Below are 16,287 nucleotides of genomic sequence, written 5' to 3' on the forward strand. Positions count from 1 at the left end.
ACGACTCTTGCATTTAGTAGGCAGCCTCTTGTTCCTAATTTGTTACTAACTTCGAGCTTAGCCCAGCTTAGCAATTAGCTCTATTACATTTGCAGTCAAATCAGCCTCGTTAAAACTATGGTGTGTGGTCACTGTTCCGCAGTTACAGATAGGTTGTCTCTACTAGAGACGTGTCCGTGAGTTAGAGCAGTTTCTTTCGGCTAGGATTATGTTAGAGGTTGATGGGCACTCCAGATAACCTTAGCCCAGGGCCTGACAGCAGACCTGCTATTGTTAGCACTAGCTCAGCCTCGTTGGCAGATGCGACTGACTTTGTCTCTGTTTATCGGCATGAAAGAGCAAGCCACCGGTCATCTGGGCTGGACTGCAGTCACCTCTCCCAACTGCAAACTGGTTTTCGCCCCCCACCAGCCCTGTTGGTAGTCCTACCGGTCAACGTGCCTCTACTGCTCCTGTCGACAGAGTAAAGCAACGCACACTAGTGATAGGAGACTCCATTACCGGCAATATCAGATTAGCTTCGCCAGCCTTGGTTCACTTGTTTACCTGGGGTCAGAGTCTACGATGTAGAGGATAATCTTAGGGTGCGGGCATCGGGGACGGAAAATCAGGGAACCCAGGTATACAGCACTACTACTTTCAGCAACACTGTTATTCATGCCGGCACCAATAATGCTAGGATGAAGCAATCAGAGATCACAAAAGCCAGCCTAGTCAGGACACTTGAGTTTGCCAGAAAGACGTCTCGACATCAATTAATTGTCTGTTCCCTTATCCATGAGGAGTAATGATGAGATGCACAGTAGGCTCACCTCAATGAACCGCCGGCTGGTATGTTACTGTAATGAGCAGCGATTCCGCTTTGTTGATAACTGGCCTTTCTGGGGCTGCCCTTATCTACTGAAAGCGGACGGCATTCACCCTATTGGGGACGGCACCACTCTTTTGTTTAGCAATATAGATAACTGTCTACGTTTATTTTTGACACTAGGGACTTATCATTCAGCAGGTTAGAGGTGATTAGAGAGCCTGCCAGGTTTAAACCTAGTGCGGCTGTGGAATCAACTAGTTTAATTAATATGTTCAGTCAGAAAATTTCTCATAGTACAGATTATCAGATTGCAGCTTAGTCTATAACACTGAGACCGTCTCCCTATCCTGTTGTATTGCTCCCAAGCTCTCCTCTCCTAAATATGTGAATCACAATAACCTAATAATCATTCCTACCACTGGTGGTGGTGAAATGTTTAACAAAAGTATCTAATAAACTACAAAATCAAACATCTAATGTTATCAAAAGTGTGACCACATATTGTCCAAAGCGTAGGTCATTAAAACTGTCAATACAAGGTGACTAATTCCAATTAATATTTCACCTATTGGTAGCTCTAACGTTTTGCCTACTACTGATCACTTCAGCAAGACCCTTAAATTTGGTTTCATAAATATCAGATCAGTGTCTACCAAAGCCTTACTAATAAATGATCTAATTCTTGAACATAGTTTCAATATGATTGGGTTATGTGAAACATGGCTAAAACCAAATGTTTTCCTTCCCTTAAATGAAGCTTCCCCACCCGATCATACTTATACTCATGTAGATCGGGCAAATAAAGAAGGTGGGGGTGTTGCCTTAATATATAAGACTATTTTCAATTTAACCTCTAAACTTGAAACTAAAGTCAAATCTTATGAGGCTCTTATTCTAAGTCCATCTCCCCTAGCCATGAAGACTTTGCCCAGTCCACATTGTGATCGACTTTGTGGCTCATACTCACTATTTCATGAAGAAATTGTCTCCGTCTTGTTACTCATTCTGATGAGATTCTGATTCTTGGTGATTTCAATATTCACCTGAATGAGGCTGTTGATCCTCTAAGTAAAACCTTTCTGGCACTAGTTGATACTTTTGGGTTCGCTCAGTTTGTTGAAGACTTGCCTTATTCAAGATTTTGTTTATTGTCATTTCATTATGTACCTGGGCATATAAATAAAAATGAAATGTCATTTCTCCCAGCCCACAGCAGTGCAACAGGGAAGACAAAAACATATATCTAAAAATTCCCTAAAAACGATACCACTAAAAACATAAAAACAGAGAGAACAAAAAAAAGCACAAACAATTAACAACACAGTCCATTTAAGTGCCATTTCAGTTAAATGTTGACAGCCAGTGTCTGTCAACAACTGACCAGCACTGATGGGGGGGGGGGGGATTTAGAGGGTAGGTGGATGGGCACCTACCCTCTAAATTATTGCAGTGGTAACACCCTTGATTTGCTTTTATCTAAAGGGATAGCTGCCCCCCCCCTTTTCTCCCCAATTACCCTACTCTTCCGAGCTGTCCTGGTCGCTGCTCCACCCCTTCCGCCGAGACGGGGAGGGCTGCAGACTACCACGTCTCCTCCGATACATGTGGAGTTGCCAGCTGCTTTGTTTCACCCGACAATGAGGAGTTTCATCAGGGGGACGTAGCGTGTGGGAGGATCACGTTATTCCCCCCAGTTCCCCCTATGAGGTGAGGACTCCTTCTCTGCGACTGTCAAGAGGAAAATCTGGGATGACCTCTCTAAGCGGTACAAAGCAAGTTCAGGGTGCCTGTCTGTGGGTCTTAAAATGTCTTAAATTCAATGTTACAAATATTAGGCCTTAAAATTCATTACATCTTCTTAAATTTGAATTTACAGGGTCTTAATTTCAACAAACATTTACTCTGATTTTATTTATTTCTTTTTGTCAGAATCAGCTGAGTTTTTCTGCTGCAGAATCCAGTTCTGGTGGGCTACACAACCCTAAGCCTACCAACAGTAAGTCGTACCTCTATGCTGAACCTAATATACTGACCTGCTACACTTACCTATTGGAAAATGTGCAAGCTACATAAACCCAACTCCTTTTAAACCTTTATACCTGTCATACCTACTTACCTGTAGAGAGAAACTGAAGGGAATTCTAGTAATACTAATAATAAATAGTGAAGGTTTAACTGACTAGAATTGCCCCCACTACTTGAGTTTGACTTGTAAGTCTTATTATTTGCTCAAACAGGAGCCAAAGATTCAGGCATTCCTGGAAGAGGTCACTGCTACGGATCCGCGGTTTAAAGCTAAAGTCCAGGATGCTGCTGTGTGGGCGAGGCTTGAGGAAAGACAGGCACATTAGAGGGGTTTATACTAAGCCAATAGACTATCTTATGGACACTTATGTATGGAAGTAATTGTAAACATATCTCTTTCTATTTATAAAGGAACATCAATATGACGATGGCCAGGCAGAGGAGAAAGAAGAGGCAGCACTAGAAAAGAATGAGGATGATGGATTATGTGAGGTGCTAAGGAAGAATTATGTGTATGATGATCTCAATGCCACACCACTGTCCTATGTCTGAGTGTTTTCATTCTGAGCCATGTTGCTTTCATCTACTGTTTTTCCCAAGATTCCACCGCAAAAGAGGTGGACTCTCGTGCCTGCACTCGGTGAACTCTTTGTGGAAGAAGACCAGGCCCTAACCATCAGTGGTTATGTGGAAGGTGCCAGCACCAACACGCAACCTAATGCAGAGAGGACAAGAAAGGAGTTGGAGCTGTATAGAAGCCTATCTGATGTGTTGACCTCAACAAATAGAGTAATCTGGTGGTTGGCGAGAAAGAGATTTAGCTGATCTTGTTTGACCGTAGTGCTAGGTACTTGTGTTCCCCCAAGCATCCTCCACTCCAGTTGAGCGCACGTTCCTAACAGCTGAGGACACAATTAGTGTGGAAAGGGCTCGTCTCCTCCCAGCAAAGGCAGATATGATGATTTTCCTCCATAAGAATTATAACTGAATGGACAGATACCAATTACTGCAACTTGTGTATTGATGTGAGAGGGTCCTGTCAAAATACAATCCACATTAAAACTGCCAGTCTGCCCGTTGACCTCATTGTCCTCGTATTCTTTCAATCTCAAAGTGCTAGAAATACAGAACCAAAATAACACAATGTGTCACTGTTCAACGAATTATGGTGCTCACTGTATAATAATTGATAGAAAAGATGGCTGATAATCCTACAAGGGTTTCATGATACAAAGTATCGGGAAAAGTATCATGAAGGTATTGTATTGAATTAAAGGTATCGGTATCAAAAATTCTCAAACAATACCCAACCCTACTTTTTTATTTTCTAATCTTTCCCCCTTTTTCTCCCCAACTGTACTTGGCCACTTACCCCTCTTTCAAGCCATCCTGCTCGCTGCTCCACCCCCTCTAGCGATCCAGGGAGGGCTGCAGACTACCACGTCTCCTCCGATACATGTGGAGTCACCAGCTGCTTCTTTTCACCTGGCAGTGAGGAGTTTCACCTAGGTGACATAGCGCGTGGGAGGATCACGCTATTCCCCCTCCCCCCTGAACAGGTGCCCCGACCGACTAGAGGAGGTGCTAGTGCAGCGACCAGGACACATACACACATCCGGCTTCCTACCTGCAGACATGGCCAATTGTGTCTGCAGGGATGCCCGACCAAGCCGGAGGTAACATGGGGATTCGAACCGCCAATCCCCGTGTTGGTAGGCAATGGAATAGACCACAACGCTACCTGGATGCCCCAACCCTACTTTTTGATACAAGCTGGTCAGAGAGGGACTCACACCTGGGACTTCTTGGATGAAGACTGTCTCTTGTCTCACTTCAGTTTTCCAATGGCGTTTTATCACCACAAATAAATCAGATCCAGGTGTACCATAGGAGTCTAGTGTTACACAAAAACCACGGGTTGGTATGTACCACGGTTTGAAGTCACGGTTCGGTATTTTCAGTACAGCGGGGGGTAAAGAAAGAAAAGCTAAGGTATGGCTGTGTCTTTCTAAAAAAAAAAAGTCTGTCAGTACTGCTGCAACCGGCCGCAACCTACTAATAAAAAAGTAAAATTTACTTAAAAGTAAATCAAAATATTCTCTGAAATAAATAAAAAAACTTCCATTACGGTGCAGCATTTAGAACATCAGCTACTTGAACTGTTCTATACTTGCATCACATTGGCAGCTTTCACCTTCACATTAGGACTGTGAAACTTAAAATATTCTCTCAAACAAGCACAAAACCGCCCAGACCCACGGCACACCTGATGTGAGCGGCAAGCGCATCCTACTACATATTCCTACTCAGTGTCGCTCTAAGGTTGTCCATGAGTAAGTGAGTGACCACAATTTACAACGCAGAGCCCATGGCAGCAGTTGCACGAAAAATATAATAAAATAACCATTAAAGTGCAGCATTTAGAAAATTAACTGTAATTGAACTGTACAGGACTTTCGACCTCTGGTTTACCTGCGTTCACCATAACTATGAGGCTATGCCAGTGGCGGCTGGCCAGTACAGGGCGCTAGGGTGCCGCCCCCTTCAAACATCAAGAGATGAAAATCTACTTAAACCTGTCGTTGTACAAACCCCAATTCCAATGAAGTTGGGACATTGTGTAAAACGTAAATAATAACAGAATACAATGATTTGCAAATCCTTTTCGACCTATATTCAATTGAATACACTACAAAGACAAGATATTTAATGTTCAAACTGATAAACTTTATCGCTTTTTGCAAATATTCACTCATTTCGAATTTGATGCCTGCAACACGCTCCAAAGAAGCTGGGACAGGGGCAACAAAAGACTGGGAAAGTTGAGGAATGCTCAAAAAACACCTTTTTGGAACATTCCACAGGTGCACAGGTTAATTGTAAACAGGTTAGTGTCATGATTGGGTATAAAAGGAGCATCCCCGAAAGGCTCAGTTGTTCACAAGCAAGGATGGGGCAAGGTTCACCACTTTGTGAACTGCGTGAGCAAATAGTCCAACAGTTTAAGAACAACGTTTCTCAACGTACAATTGCAAGGAATTTAGGGATTTCATCATCTCCAGTCCATAATATCGTCAAAAGATTCAGAGAATCCAGAGAAATCTCTGCACGTAAGCGGCAAGGCCGAAAACCAACATTGAATGCCCGTGACCTTCGACCCCTCAGGTGGCACTGCATTAAAAACCAACATCATTCTGTAAAGGATATTACCACGTGGGCTCAGGAACACTTGGGAAAACCATCGTCAGTTAACACAGTTTGTCGCTACATCTACAAGTGCAAGTTAAAACTCCACCATGCAAAGCCAAAGCCAGATATCAACACCACCCAGACACGCCGTCGGCTTCTCGGGGCCCGAGCTCATCTGAGATGGACTGACCCAAAGTGGGAAAGTGTGCTGTGGTCTGACGAGTCCACATTTCACATTGTTTTTGGAAATCATGGACGTCGCGTCCTCCGGGCTAAAGAGGAAAAGGACCATCCAGATTGTTATCAGCGCAAGTTCAAAAGCCAGCATCTGTGATGGTATGGGGGGGTGTTAGTGCCCATGGCATCATGGGTAACTTGCACATCTGTGAAGGCACCATTAATGCTGAAAGGTACATACAGGTTTTGGAGCAACATGTGCTGCCATCCAAGTGACGTCTTTCTCAGGGATGTTCCTGCTTATATCAGCAAGACAATGCCAAGCCACATTCTGCACGTGTTACACCAGCGGGGCTTCGTAGTAAAAGAGTGCAGGTACTAGACTGGCCTGCCTGCAGTCCAGACCTGTCTCCCATTGAAAATGTGTGGCGCATTATGAAGCACAAAATACGACAACGGAGACCCCGGACTGTCAAGCAACTGAAGTCGTACATCAAGCAAGAATGGGAAAGAATTCCACCTACAAAGCTTGAACAATTAGTGTCCTCAGTTCCCAAACGCTTATTGAGTGCTGTTAAAAGGAAAGGTGACATAACACAGTGGTGAACATGCCCCTGTCCCAGCTTTTTTTGGAACATGTCGCAGGCATCAAATTCAAAATAAAGTTTATCAGTTTGAACATTAAGTATCTTGTCTTTGTAGTGTATTCAATTGAATATAGGTCGAAAAGGATTTGCAAATCATTGTGTACTGTTTTTATTTACGTTTTACACAATGTCCCAACTTCACTGGAATTGGGGTTTGTATAAAGCAAATAATTACGAAATAAACGTTTTTCAGTGTGTCAGCGTCTGTCAGCGGCATTAAATATTGGTTCAAATGGTATTTAGTTGATTTCTGTCTGAATACATATACTTCCTGGGTGAGGGGCGCCGGCCAAACAATACCTTATGTAAACCCCCAAACTTGTGGCAAGCAGGTGACCTGAGGCTGCTATCTGATTGGTTTCTTCAGATTTCCCATGGGGTGCAGTTCTGTGCGCCCCAGACACTCCCACTTTTATTGACAGTGAATTGATATTGCTTTAATGGTTATTGATCTAATTTGATTGGACAATTCTTGGCTGTCAATCATGTTCACACCCACCATGACATCTCGTCTCGACTGTCAATCATCCACCATCTACGAACCCTGATAAAATCTATAGGCTACATTGTCCTTCTTAATAACTCTGTGACTGTGTGGACATTAAAGCAGCTGTCAGGTGTGCTGCGCCAAGGTAAATTGCGCCCCCCCCCCCCAAAATTTTTTTTTAGCACCAGCCGCCACTGGCCTATGCTGTAATAAATTACTAGATATCTCTCTGTGAAGTGCACATGTGTGCACGTGTGCTTAGTGGGGTGGCTGAATGTACAACACCCGGTCCTTTGAAAAAGTTGCTAGGGGAGGAAACTCGGGTGTTTTAAATTAAGTTTTGCACACACAAAAGTTCTGCACGTGCAGTGGTTAAAACAATGTCGTATTCAGTACACATGCGTGCCGCACCAAAGACCCATACTGAAAATGTTCTGTGCAAATATGTGTACCGTTGCACCCCTAGTGTGCCATATTAATAACATCACAGGAGAGGGCTATTGCTATGCAGTAATACTGGGTGACGTGTCCCTGGCCCATTTTGAAATAACGTTTCATCAATAGCTGTGAACATAATCAGAAGTATATCAGATTGTATGAGTGAATTCTTCCAACGCATTTTACCCTACCGTGCTGCACTATCATAATCCATGTGTATGCCGAGTTTCATTCCACGCAAACACCACACCAGGTCCCCAAGTGATGGTATTCAGTATTTGTACTGGTGCCATTTTTGGTTATAGGGGAAACATGCATATCCTAGAGAACCACCGTTTTACTACCCAACAAAAAAGTTTTGACTCCTAACTAGCTTTAGGCCTCGTTATCAAGACAAATTTCAGGTTGAAAAGGTAGCTATTCTATAATAAACAGACAAGAAACAGATAAATAATAAATTAAATCAGCTTCTACTGGAAAGAGAAGACAAACAGATACACCAATGCGCAGATCGGCAGATCATTAGCTACAGTGATAGATACATGGATTGAGAAACATACAGATACACAGAACAATAGACAAAGTGATAGACAAGAGAAAAAAAAGTCAGCGAGAGTGACTGACAAAGACACAGACAGAAAGGAAGATTAAATTCCACCTGAAGTCTCCGGTCCGGTGGGTGAGCTTGTGGTTGAGCAGGGAGCTGGCGTGCTTGTAGGCACAGTTGCAGAGGTCGCAGGCATAGGGCCTCTCATCTGAGTCCATATCTGCTGCCGCTGCTGAAGCTGCTGTTGTAGCTGAAGTTGCTCGGGAGTCCATGGAGAGACTTGAGCCGGAGAGGGAGGCTGAAGAGGAGGGGAGTTGGTCGCACCAACTGATGGTGGAGCTCGGCTAGCATGAAGACACAGAGACGAGAGAGAGAGAGAGAGAGAGAAGGACCAAAGTGAGCGAGACAATGCACATACACAAAGAGCTGGTAAAGGCATAAAACATAACAAACTACAAGGACAGGATAATCTGATGGTCAGTGAGCTAGTTCCCCCCCCAACCAAGAGACCTAGAGTTGATTCCCTGTACAGTTGTACTCATAAACCAACTCCAGTGATGCTGAAACAGGTACTAATGAGGTTTCCCCCGCCTGCAATCGATGAAAATACACCCAAAATAACCGATTCAACTGAAGTGACATATCAATTATTGTCGGGATCGACCCTGCGCCAGTTAAAACACAGTACAATTTCTAACCACTGGGCCAACCAAGCAGTTCATTTGTTGATAAAATGTTCCATATTTGGTTTGACCACCCACAAGTTTCCATGATGACATGGGACTGGGAAACTGACATCACTTCCACTTCAGTATTTTTTTAAAATCCCCAACTAATGAGTCAGTATTTCTTGCATTTATGTTCCTATCATTTTTAATCTCTTCAGCGCAAAGGATCTCTAAAAAGCCGTTTCTATATACCTGTGCATTGTGTTTTCAGTTTGACTTCTTGGTGCACAGGGCCCTCTTCTGAGAGCAGAACCTCCTTGTCATATAGACTTCACTTCATGGGTACAGGTGTCTGCTCAAACTCGGTTGATGTGAGGCAACGATACACACCGTACACACAATATAGACGCCATGTCGTAATGCGGCACTACCACGGTAAACATTTGAGAGAACAGGCTGGATCCAACTTCAACTGACGGCTGCTTACAACAACTTTTGCTGGCAACTATGACAGCTTTCACACCTAAATTGAGTCTGAGGGTGTTTGGATAGACATGTGATCGTGCTTATTTACCCGAAATCAAGTTGGAAACACACTATCGGGGGGAGGTATTGGAGGTGGACTGTAAACTGACCACTTAAAAGACCTTTGGGGAGGTTATTAGAAACGTGCTGTGGCTTCAAGTTTGTGCCAGGCGTAAACAGTTCCTCCAGGCCACAACTGCCATGTCTCTACTATTAGATGGGAAAAGGTAAGCTATGTACAGTGTCGAGAACTTTCACACTGAGTGGGAAAAGTGCTGGACGAATGCAATCGGATCTTAAGATATTTTCAAAGGCTTCCAGTTTTCCCTTTATAAATATTACCGACCGAGGAGTTCGGTAAAGGCAGGTTAACCGAGAGGGGGGTTTAAATTCACATGATTAGTAATTTGGAATAACTGCGGTTGACTGAAAGGCTACACAAAACACTCAAGACAAATGGTGTGGTATGGCTCGGTAAGGAAACAACCACACAGCGGGTTAAGGATCATATCAACGACTAAATAGCCATCATACAGATGCAGCATTCCACTGAATGACTTTGAGCACACTCTGGTAAATGACATTTCGTTTACAGTCAACAAACTGAGCTGGAACGGACCGAGCATCAGGGAATTACACAAACAGCAGAGAAGTAACGAGCATGCTTGCCCACCAGTTCACTGAGTGACACTACCACGAAATGTTATCCAAAAAAAACAAAAAAAAAACAAAACAAAAAAAACAAAAGAAAAGGAAAATTAAGTGGTGAAAGTATACATATGCTTCAAGTTGTGGGAGCGTAGGCGTTAGGGAGAGTCAAGTCCAAATCGAGGCTGTAACGCGCAATAATAAGAGTGATGATGGTGAATGAAGCCACACAGCCCGTGCTCACAAAGAGCCCTTTCTGAAGCGCTCCTCCGGGCTGGCTTCCGGTGGGGCGACCTCCTCATGTTTACTTTGGGCCATTCACCGGCTACGCGAAAGGCCTCGACTCCTTCACCTTTTCTTTTTTTCCCCCCAATAAAGATAAAACCAACCAGCTAATAATATTCACATTATACATCTTGACAGAAATAGCGGGCTCTGTGTATCCACCGTGTTTCTATTTTTTTTGTGTGTTTTGTTGTGAGAGAGGGCTCTTCCGTTCGTCTCGGCTAAGCGTAAAGCTCATCCGACGCTCGCCTCGTAACCTTCGACCCTTTTAATCGGAACGCGACCCCCGGTGATGTGGCGCCGGTACGTATGCGGGGGTCCTCGGGTGCCGCGGGACGGCGGGGTGCGCGGTGCGGGTAGACTAGGCCGCTCGGCGTGAGCGTTAGCCTCACGCTAACGCGCTCGGCGGATTTTAACCGCTTCCAGCTACAAATGAAATACGGCGCACGGAGACGCCGGCGGCGGATGTCTTGCCGAGAGAACGCGGCGTTTTTCGCCGATGAACCGGCAAGAGTGGGCGTTTTAAATATCCGCTCAAGAACAACACACACGCCGCCGCTCGGCTCGGCTCGGCTCGGCTCACTGTAGCTAACGGCGCTCTTACTCCGGAGTCACTGGGGTCCTTCTTCCAGAACAACTGGGAGCAGTGTCCGAAAGACTCCGCCGGCGACACGTAGTTCACCCCGTTCCGGTCTTGGAAGTCACCGTGCGCTCCCCCGGCGTTCGTCCGAGCGTACATGGTCGCTTTTTCGGGTTTGTTGTTTGCTTTTGTTTTTCGGATTTGCTGTTTTCCGTTGTACGGGAAAACAAGGCCGCTTTGTCGGCACCTTCTTCTTCCCGAAAAGAAAATTATTTCTTCTGCGCGACGAGCGGTTTTGGCGGCGGAAAAATCGACCGGATCGGCGCGTTACCGCCATCTGGTGGCCTGGAGGAAGAACTTGTGAACGGCTCAAGAGGCTGGGGAGAGGAATGGGATTTACGCACTAAACGTGAATGCAACGCAACACGTCTATTCCGGGGGGTCCCCCAATAGGCGGCCCGCGGGCCACGTCCGGCCCGTGACGGGTTGATTTATGGTCCGCGAGAATTTTTGGAGAAATGCCATACATACATACATACATACATACATACATACATACATACATACATACATACATACATATGTGTGTGTGTGTGTGTGTGTATATATATATATATATATATATATATTGAATTGAGTAATGAAAATATAGAGTAAATCAGGAATTCAATATAAAATCACAAATTATGATTATCTGGGGGGAAAAGTATAATGCAAATTAAGCTCATAAAAAATAATTTGTGGGGCCTTTAAAATACTGATGATGGCACTTGCACCTATTTCCTTACTAACACAATTTTTAGGCTGACTGTAATCAAAAAAAGAAAAAGAAAAAAGAAAGAAGACAGTTTCTACTACTACTTTCGGCTGCTCCCGTTAGGGGTCACCACACCGGATCATCCGTTTCCATCTCTTTCTGTCCTCTGCATCTTCCTCTGTCACACCAGCCACCTGCATGTCCTCCCTCACCACATCCATAAACCTCCTCTTTGGCCTTCCTCTTCTCCTCTTCCCTGGCAGCTCCATATTCAGCATCCTTCTCCCAGTATACCCAGCATCTCTCCTCCACACATGTCCAAACCATCTCAATTTTGCCTCTCTTGCTTTGTCTCCAAACCGTCCAACCTGAGCTGTCCCTCTAATATACTGGTTCCTAATCCTGTCCTTCTTCATCAATCCCAGTGAAAATCTTATCATCTTCATCTCTGCCACCTCCAGCTCCTCCTCCTGTCTTTTCATCAGTGCCACTGTCTCCAAACCATACAACATAGCTGGTCTCACTACCATCTTGTAAACCTTCCCTTTAATTCTTGCTGGTACCCTTCTGTCACACATCACTCCTGACACTCTTCTCCACCCACTCCGCCCTGCCTGCACTCTCTTCTTCACCTCTCTTCTGCACTCCCCGTTACTTTGGACAGTTGACCCAAAGTATTTAAACTCATACACCTTCGTCACCTCTACTCCTTGCATCCTCACCATTCCACTGTCCTCCCTCTCATTCACACATATGTATTCCGTCTTGCTCCTACTGACTTTCATTCCTCGTCTCTCCAGTGCATACCTCCACCTCTCCAGGCTCTCCTCCACCTGCACCCTACTCTCACTACACATCACAATGTCATCCGCAACATCGTAGTCCACGGACACTCCTGCCGGATCTCGTCCGTCAACCTGTCCATCACCATTGCAAACAAGAAAGGGCTCAGAGCCGATCCTTGATGTAATCCCACCTCCACCTTGAACCCATCTGTCACTCCAACCACACACCTCACCACTGTCACACTGCCCTCATACATATCCTGCACCACTCCTACATACTTCTCTGCCAGTCCTGACTTCCTCATACAACACCACACCTCCTCTCTCGGCACCCTGTCGTTTGCTTTCTCTAAATCCACAAAGACACAATGCAACTCTTTCTGGCCTCCTCTATACTTCTCCATCAACATTCTCAAAGCAAACATCACATCTGTGGTGCTCTTTCCTGGCATGAAACCATACTGCTGCTGCTGCTGATCATCACCTCTCCTCTTAACCCAGCTTCTATTACTCTTTCCCATATCTTCATGCTGTGGCTGATCAACTTTATACCTCTGTAGATGCTACAGTTCTGTACATCACCCTTGTTCTTGAAAATCGGTACCAGTATGCTTCTTCTCCACTCCTCAGCATCCTCTCACTTTCCAAGATTGTGTTAAACAATCTAGTTAAAACTCCCACTGCCATCTCTCCTAAACATCTCCATGCCTCCACAGGTATGTCATCTGGACCAACCGCCTTTCCACTCTTCATCCTCTTCATAGCTTCCCTCACTTCCTCCTTGCTAATCCGCCACACTTCCTGATTCACTATCCCCACATCATCCAACCTTCTCTCTCTCACACTGTCTTCATTCATCAGCCCCTCAAAGTACTCCTTCCACCTTCTCAGCACACTCTCCTCGCTTGTCAGCACATTTCCATCTCTATCCTTGATCACCCTAACTTGCTGCACATCCTTCCCAGCTCGGTCCCTCTGTCTAGCCAATCGGTACAAGTCCTTTTCTCCTTCCTTAGTGTCTAACCTGTCATACAACTCACCATACACCTTTTCCTTTGCCTTTGCCACCTCTCTCTTTGCTTTACGCTGCATCTCCTTGTACTCCTGTGTACTTTCTTCATCTCTCTGACTATCCCACTTCTTCCTTGCCAACCTCTTCCTCTGTATACTTTGCTGTACTTCCTTGTTCCACCACCAAGTCGCCTTGTCTTCCTTCCTCTGTCCTGATGACACACCAACTACCTTCCTAGCTGTCTCCCTCACTATTTCTGCAGTGGTTGCCCAGCCATCTGGCAACTCTTCACTACTACGCAGTGCCTGTCTTAACTCCTGCCTGAACTCCACACAACAGTCTTCCTTCTTCAACTTCCACCATTTGATCTTTGGCGCTGCCTTCACTCGCTTCCTCTTCTTGGTCTCCAAAGTCATCCTACAGACCACCATCCGATGCTGCCTAGCTACGTTCTCCCCTGTCACCACCTTGCAGTCTCCAATCCCTTCTAGATCGCGCCTTCTACATAAGATATAGTCCACCTGTGTGCACTTTCCTCCACTCTTGTACGTCACCCTGTGTTCCTCCCTCTTCTTGAAATAGGTATTCACCACAGCCATTTCCATACTTTTCACAAAATCCACCACCATCTGTCCTTCCACATTCCTCTCCTTGACTCCATACCTGCCCATCACCTCTGTTCCCTTGGGTACCCTCTCCACCACTTCATCCAACTCACTCCAGAATTCTTCTTTCTCTTCCATCTCACACCCAACTTGCGGGGCATATGCGCTGATAACATTCAGCAATACACCTTCGATTTCCAGCTTCATACTCATCACTCTGTCTGACACTCTCTTCACCTCCAGCACGCTCTTGACATACTCTTCCTTCAGAATTACCCCTACCCCCCTTCTCCTCCCATTCACACCATGGTAGAAGAGTTTGAACCCACCTCCGATGCTCCTGGCCTTACTCCCCTTCCACCTGGTCTCTTGCACACACAGCATGCCTACCTTTCTTCCCTCCATCATATCAGCCAGCTCTCTCCCTTTACCAGTCATAGTGCCAACATTCAAAGTTCTGACTCTCACCTCCACACTCCTACCCTTCCTCCTCTCCCTCTGCCTCTGGACATGCCTTCTTCCTCTCCTTCTCCTTTGCCCAACAGTAGCATAGTTTCCATCAGCACCCTGCTGGCCAACAGTACCGGTGGCGGTCGTTGGTAACCTGGGCCTCGACCGATCTGGTCTGCAAAGCTGATTTATGATTCGCATATTTGATTTGGCAAAGAATTTACACCAGATGCCCTTCCTGACACAACACTCCCCATTTATCGGGGCTTAGGATTGGCAATAAGAATGCGCTGGCTTGTGCATCCTCAGTGGCTGGGTTAGTTTCTTCATTATCAATGTATGTTTATTTTAGTCATATTCTTTTGTATTTCGGGGGCAAAAAGCAACAGCTCTGACGCTGAAATAAACCAGACAAGTGGTCCAGCTTGATCCGACTCCTCCTGCACCTCCTTCTCCTTCTTCCAGAGGGACCGAACCTCCTTCCCAGGTCTTTATGCGGACTCAAACTAAAAAGGAGGATAGAGGATTGGGAGGTGTCGCTGCCATGCACAGGGAGATAGTGTCCGCTGTGCTCTGGTTTGTTTCTGATGAAATGAAAATACCTCCTATGACAGGGAAGGTACCTCGGCTGGTGTTTGTGTGGGAGTGAACAGGGTCCTTCACTACGCTGGTGAGGAGGGGAACTGGTGCTTCTACCGTTTCATGTGCTGACGTCATCTGTTCATCTGTTGAGTTTGATAATTAAGAAATATTATAAGGGTTGTGGATTGGTGGGGGACTTAACACATATATTCCGGGATTGCCTGAAGCTCCTGGATTTCTGGAAGAATGTCCAAAAGGAGGTTAAACAGGTTTTGGGTATAAACTTTAATCTAGATCTAGCTCTTTTTATATTGGGTATACTTCCTGATAATATGACCGATAGTGTCTTAAATTCTTTATTGACAATTCTGCTTTTAATAGCAAAAAAAAGATGACAGTGTCCTGGTTGAAGCCACAGCCCCCAGCATAAAACAATGGAGAGAGAGGGTAGAAAAAAATGTCTTCATCATGGAGAAAAGCCCAGCAAGATTACAGTTGAAAACACACAGGTTTGCTGAAAGATGGTCACCATTAATACAGGCAATGCCAGAACTTTAGTCCTCTATTTTTTTCCCTCCATTGTATTTATTCTTATTTAGTCCTATTGGGCTTGTTTCTTGTTTTCATCCTCAGGTGTAAGCACATGCTATACATGTGTATGTACTATGTAACTACTACTACTACTACTACTACTACTACTACTACTACTACTTTCGGCTGCTCCCGTTAGGGGGCGCCACAGCGGATCATCCGTTTCCATTTCTTCCTGTCTTCTGCATCTTCCTCTGTCACACCAGCCACCTGCATGGCAATCAATCAATCAACCAATCAAGTTGCATTTGATACAGCGCTTTTCTAGCTGCAACAGCCACTCAAAGCGCTTTACACTTCTGGTCAGATCGCATTTTCAGACACCTGCTGTAATAGAACACAAGCCGTTTTCTGTGTCCTCCCTCACCACATCCATAAACCTCCTCGTTGGCCTTCCTCTTCTCCTCTTCCCTGGCAGCACAGTATTCAGCATCCTTCTGCCAGTGTACCCAGCATCTCTCCTCCACCGCTCCGCACG

At 45.2% G+C, this 16,287-nt stretch overlaps 1 protein-coding gene across 1 annotated transcript in view; it reads right to left on the reverse strand.

Moving 5' to 3' along the window:
* LOC130119526 (zinc finger protein 646-like) overlaps positions 1–11,272 on the reverse strand; it is a 42,756-nt gene extending 31,484 nt beyond the window's left edge. Inside the window, exons 1-2 of the mRNA XM_056288051.1 lie at positions 11,052–11,272; positions 8,433–8,665 (exon numbers count right to left, since the gene is read on the reverse strand). Coding sequence (XP_056144026.1) covers positions 8,433–8,665; positions 11,052–11,186 — 368 coding nt within the window. The 5' untranslated portion in view covers positions 11,187–11,272. The remainder of the gene's footprint in view (positions 1–8,432; positions 8,666–11,051) is intronic.
* Positions 11,273–16,287: the final 5,015 nt, after the last annotated feature.

The sequence above is a fragment of the Lampris incognitus genome, chromosome 10 (assembly GCF_029633865.1).
Source record: "Lampris incognitus isolate fLamInc1 chromosome 10, fLamInc1.hap2, whole genome shotgun sequence".
NCBI classification, from domain to species: Eukaryota; Metazoa; Chordata; class Actinopteri; order Lampriformes; family Lampridae; genus Lampris; species Lampris incognitus.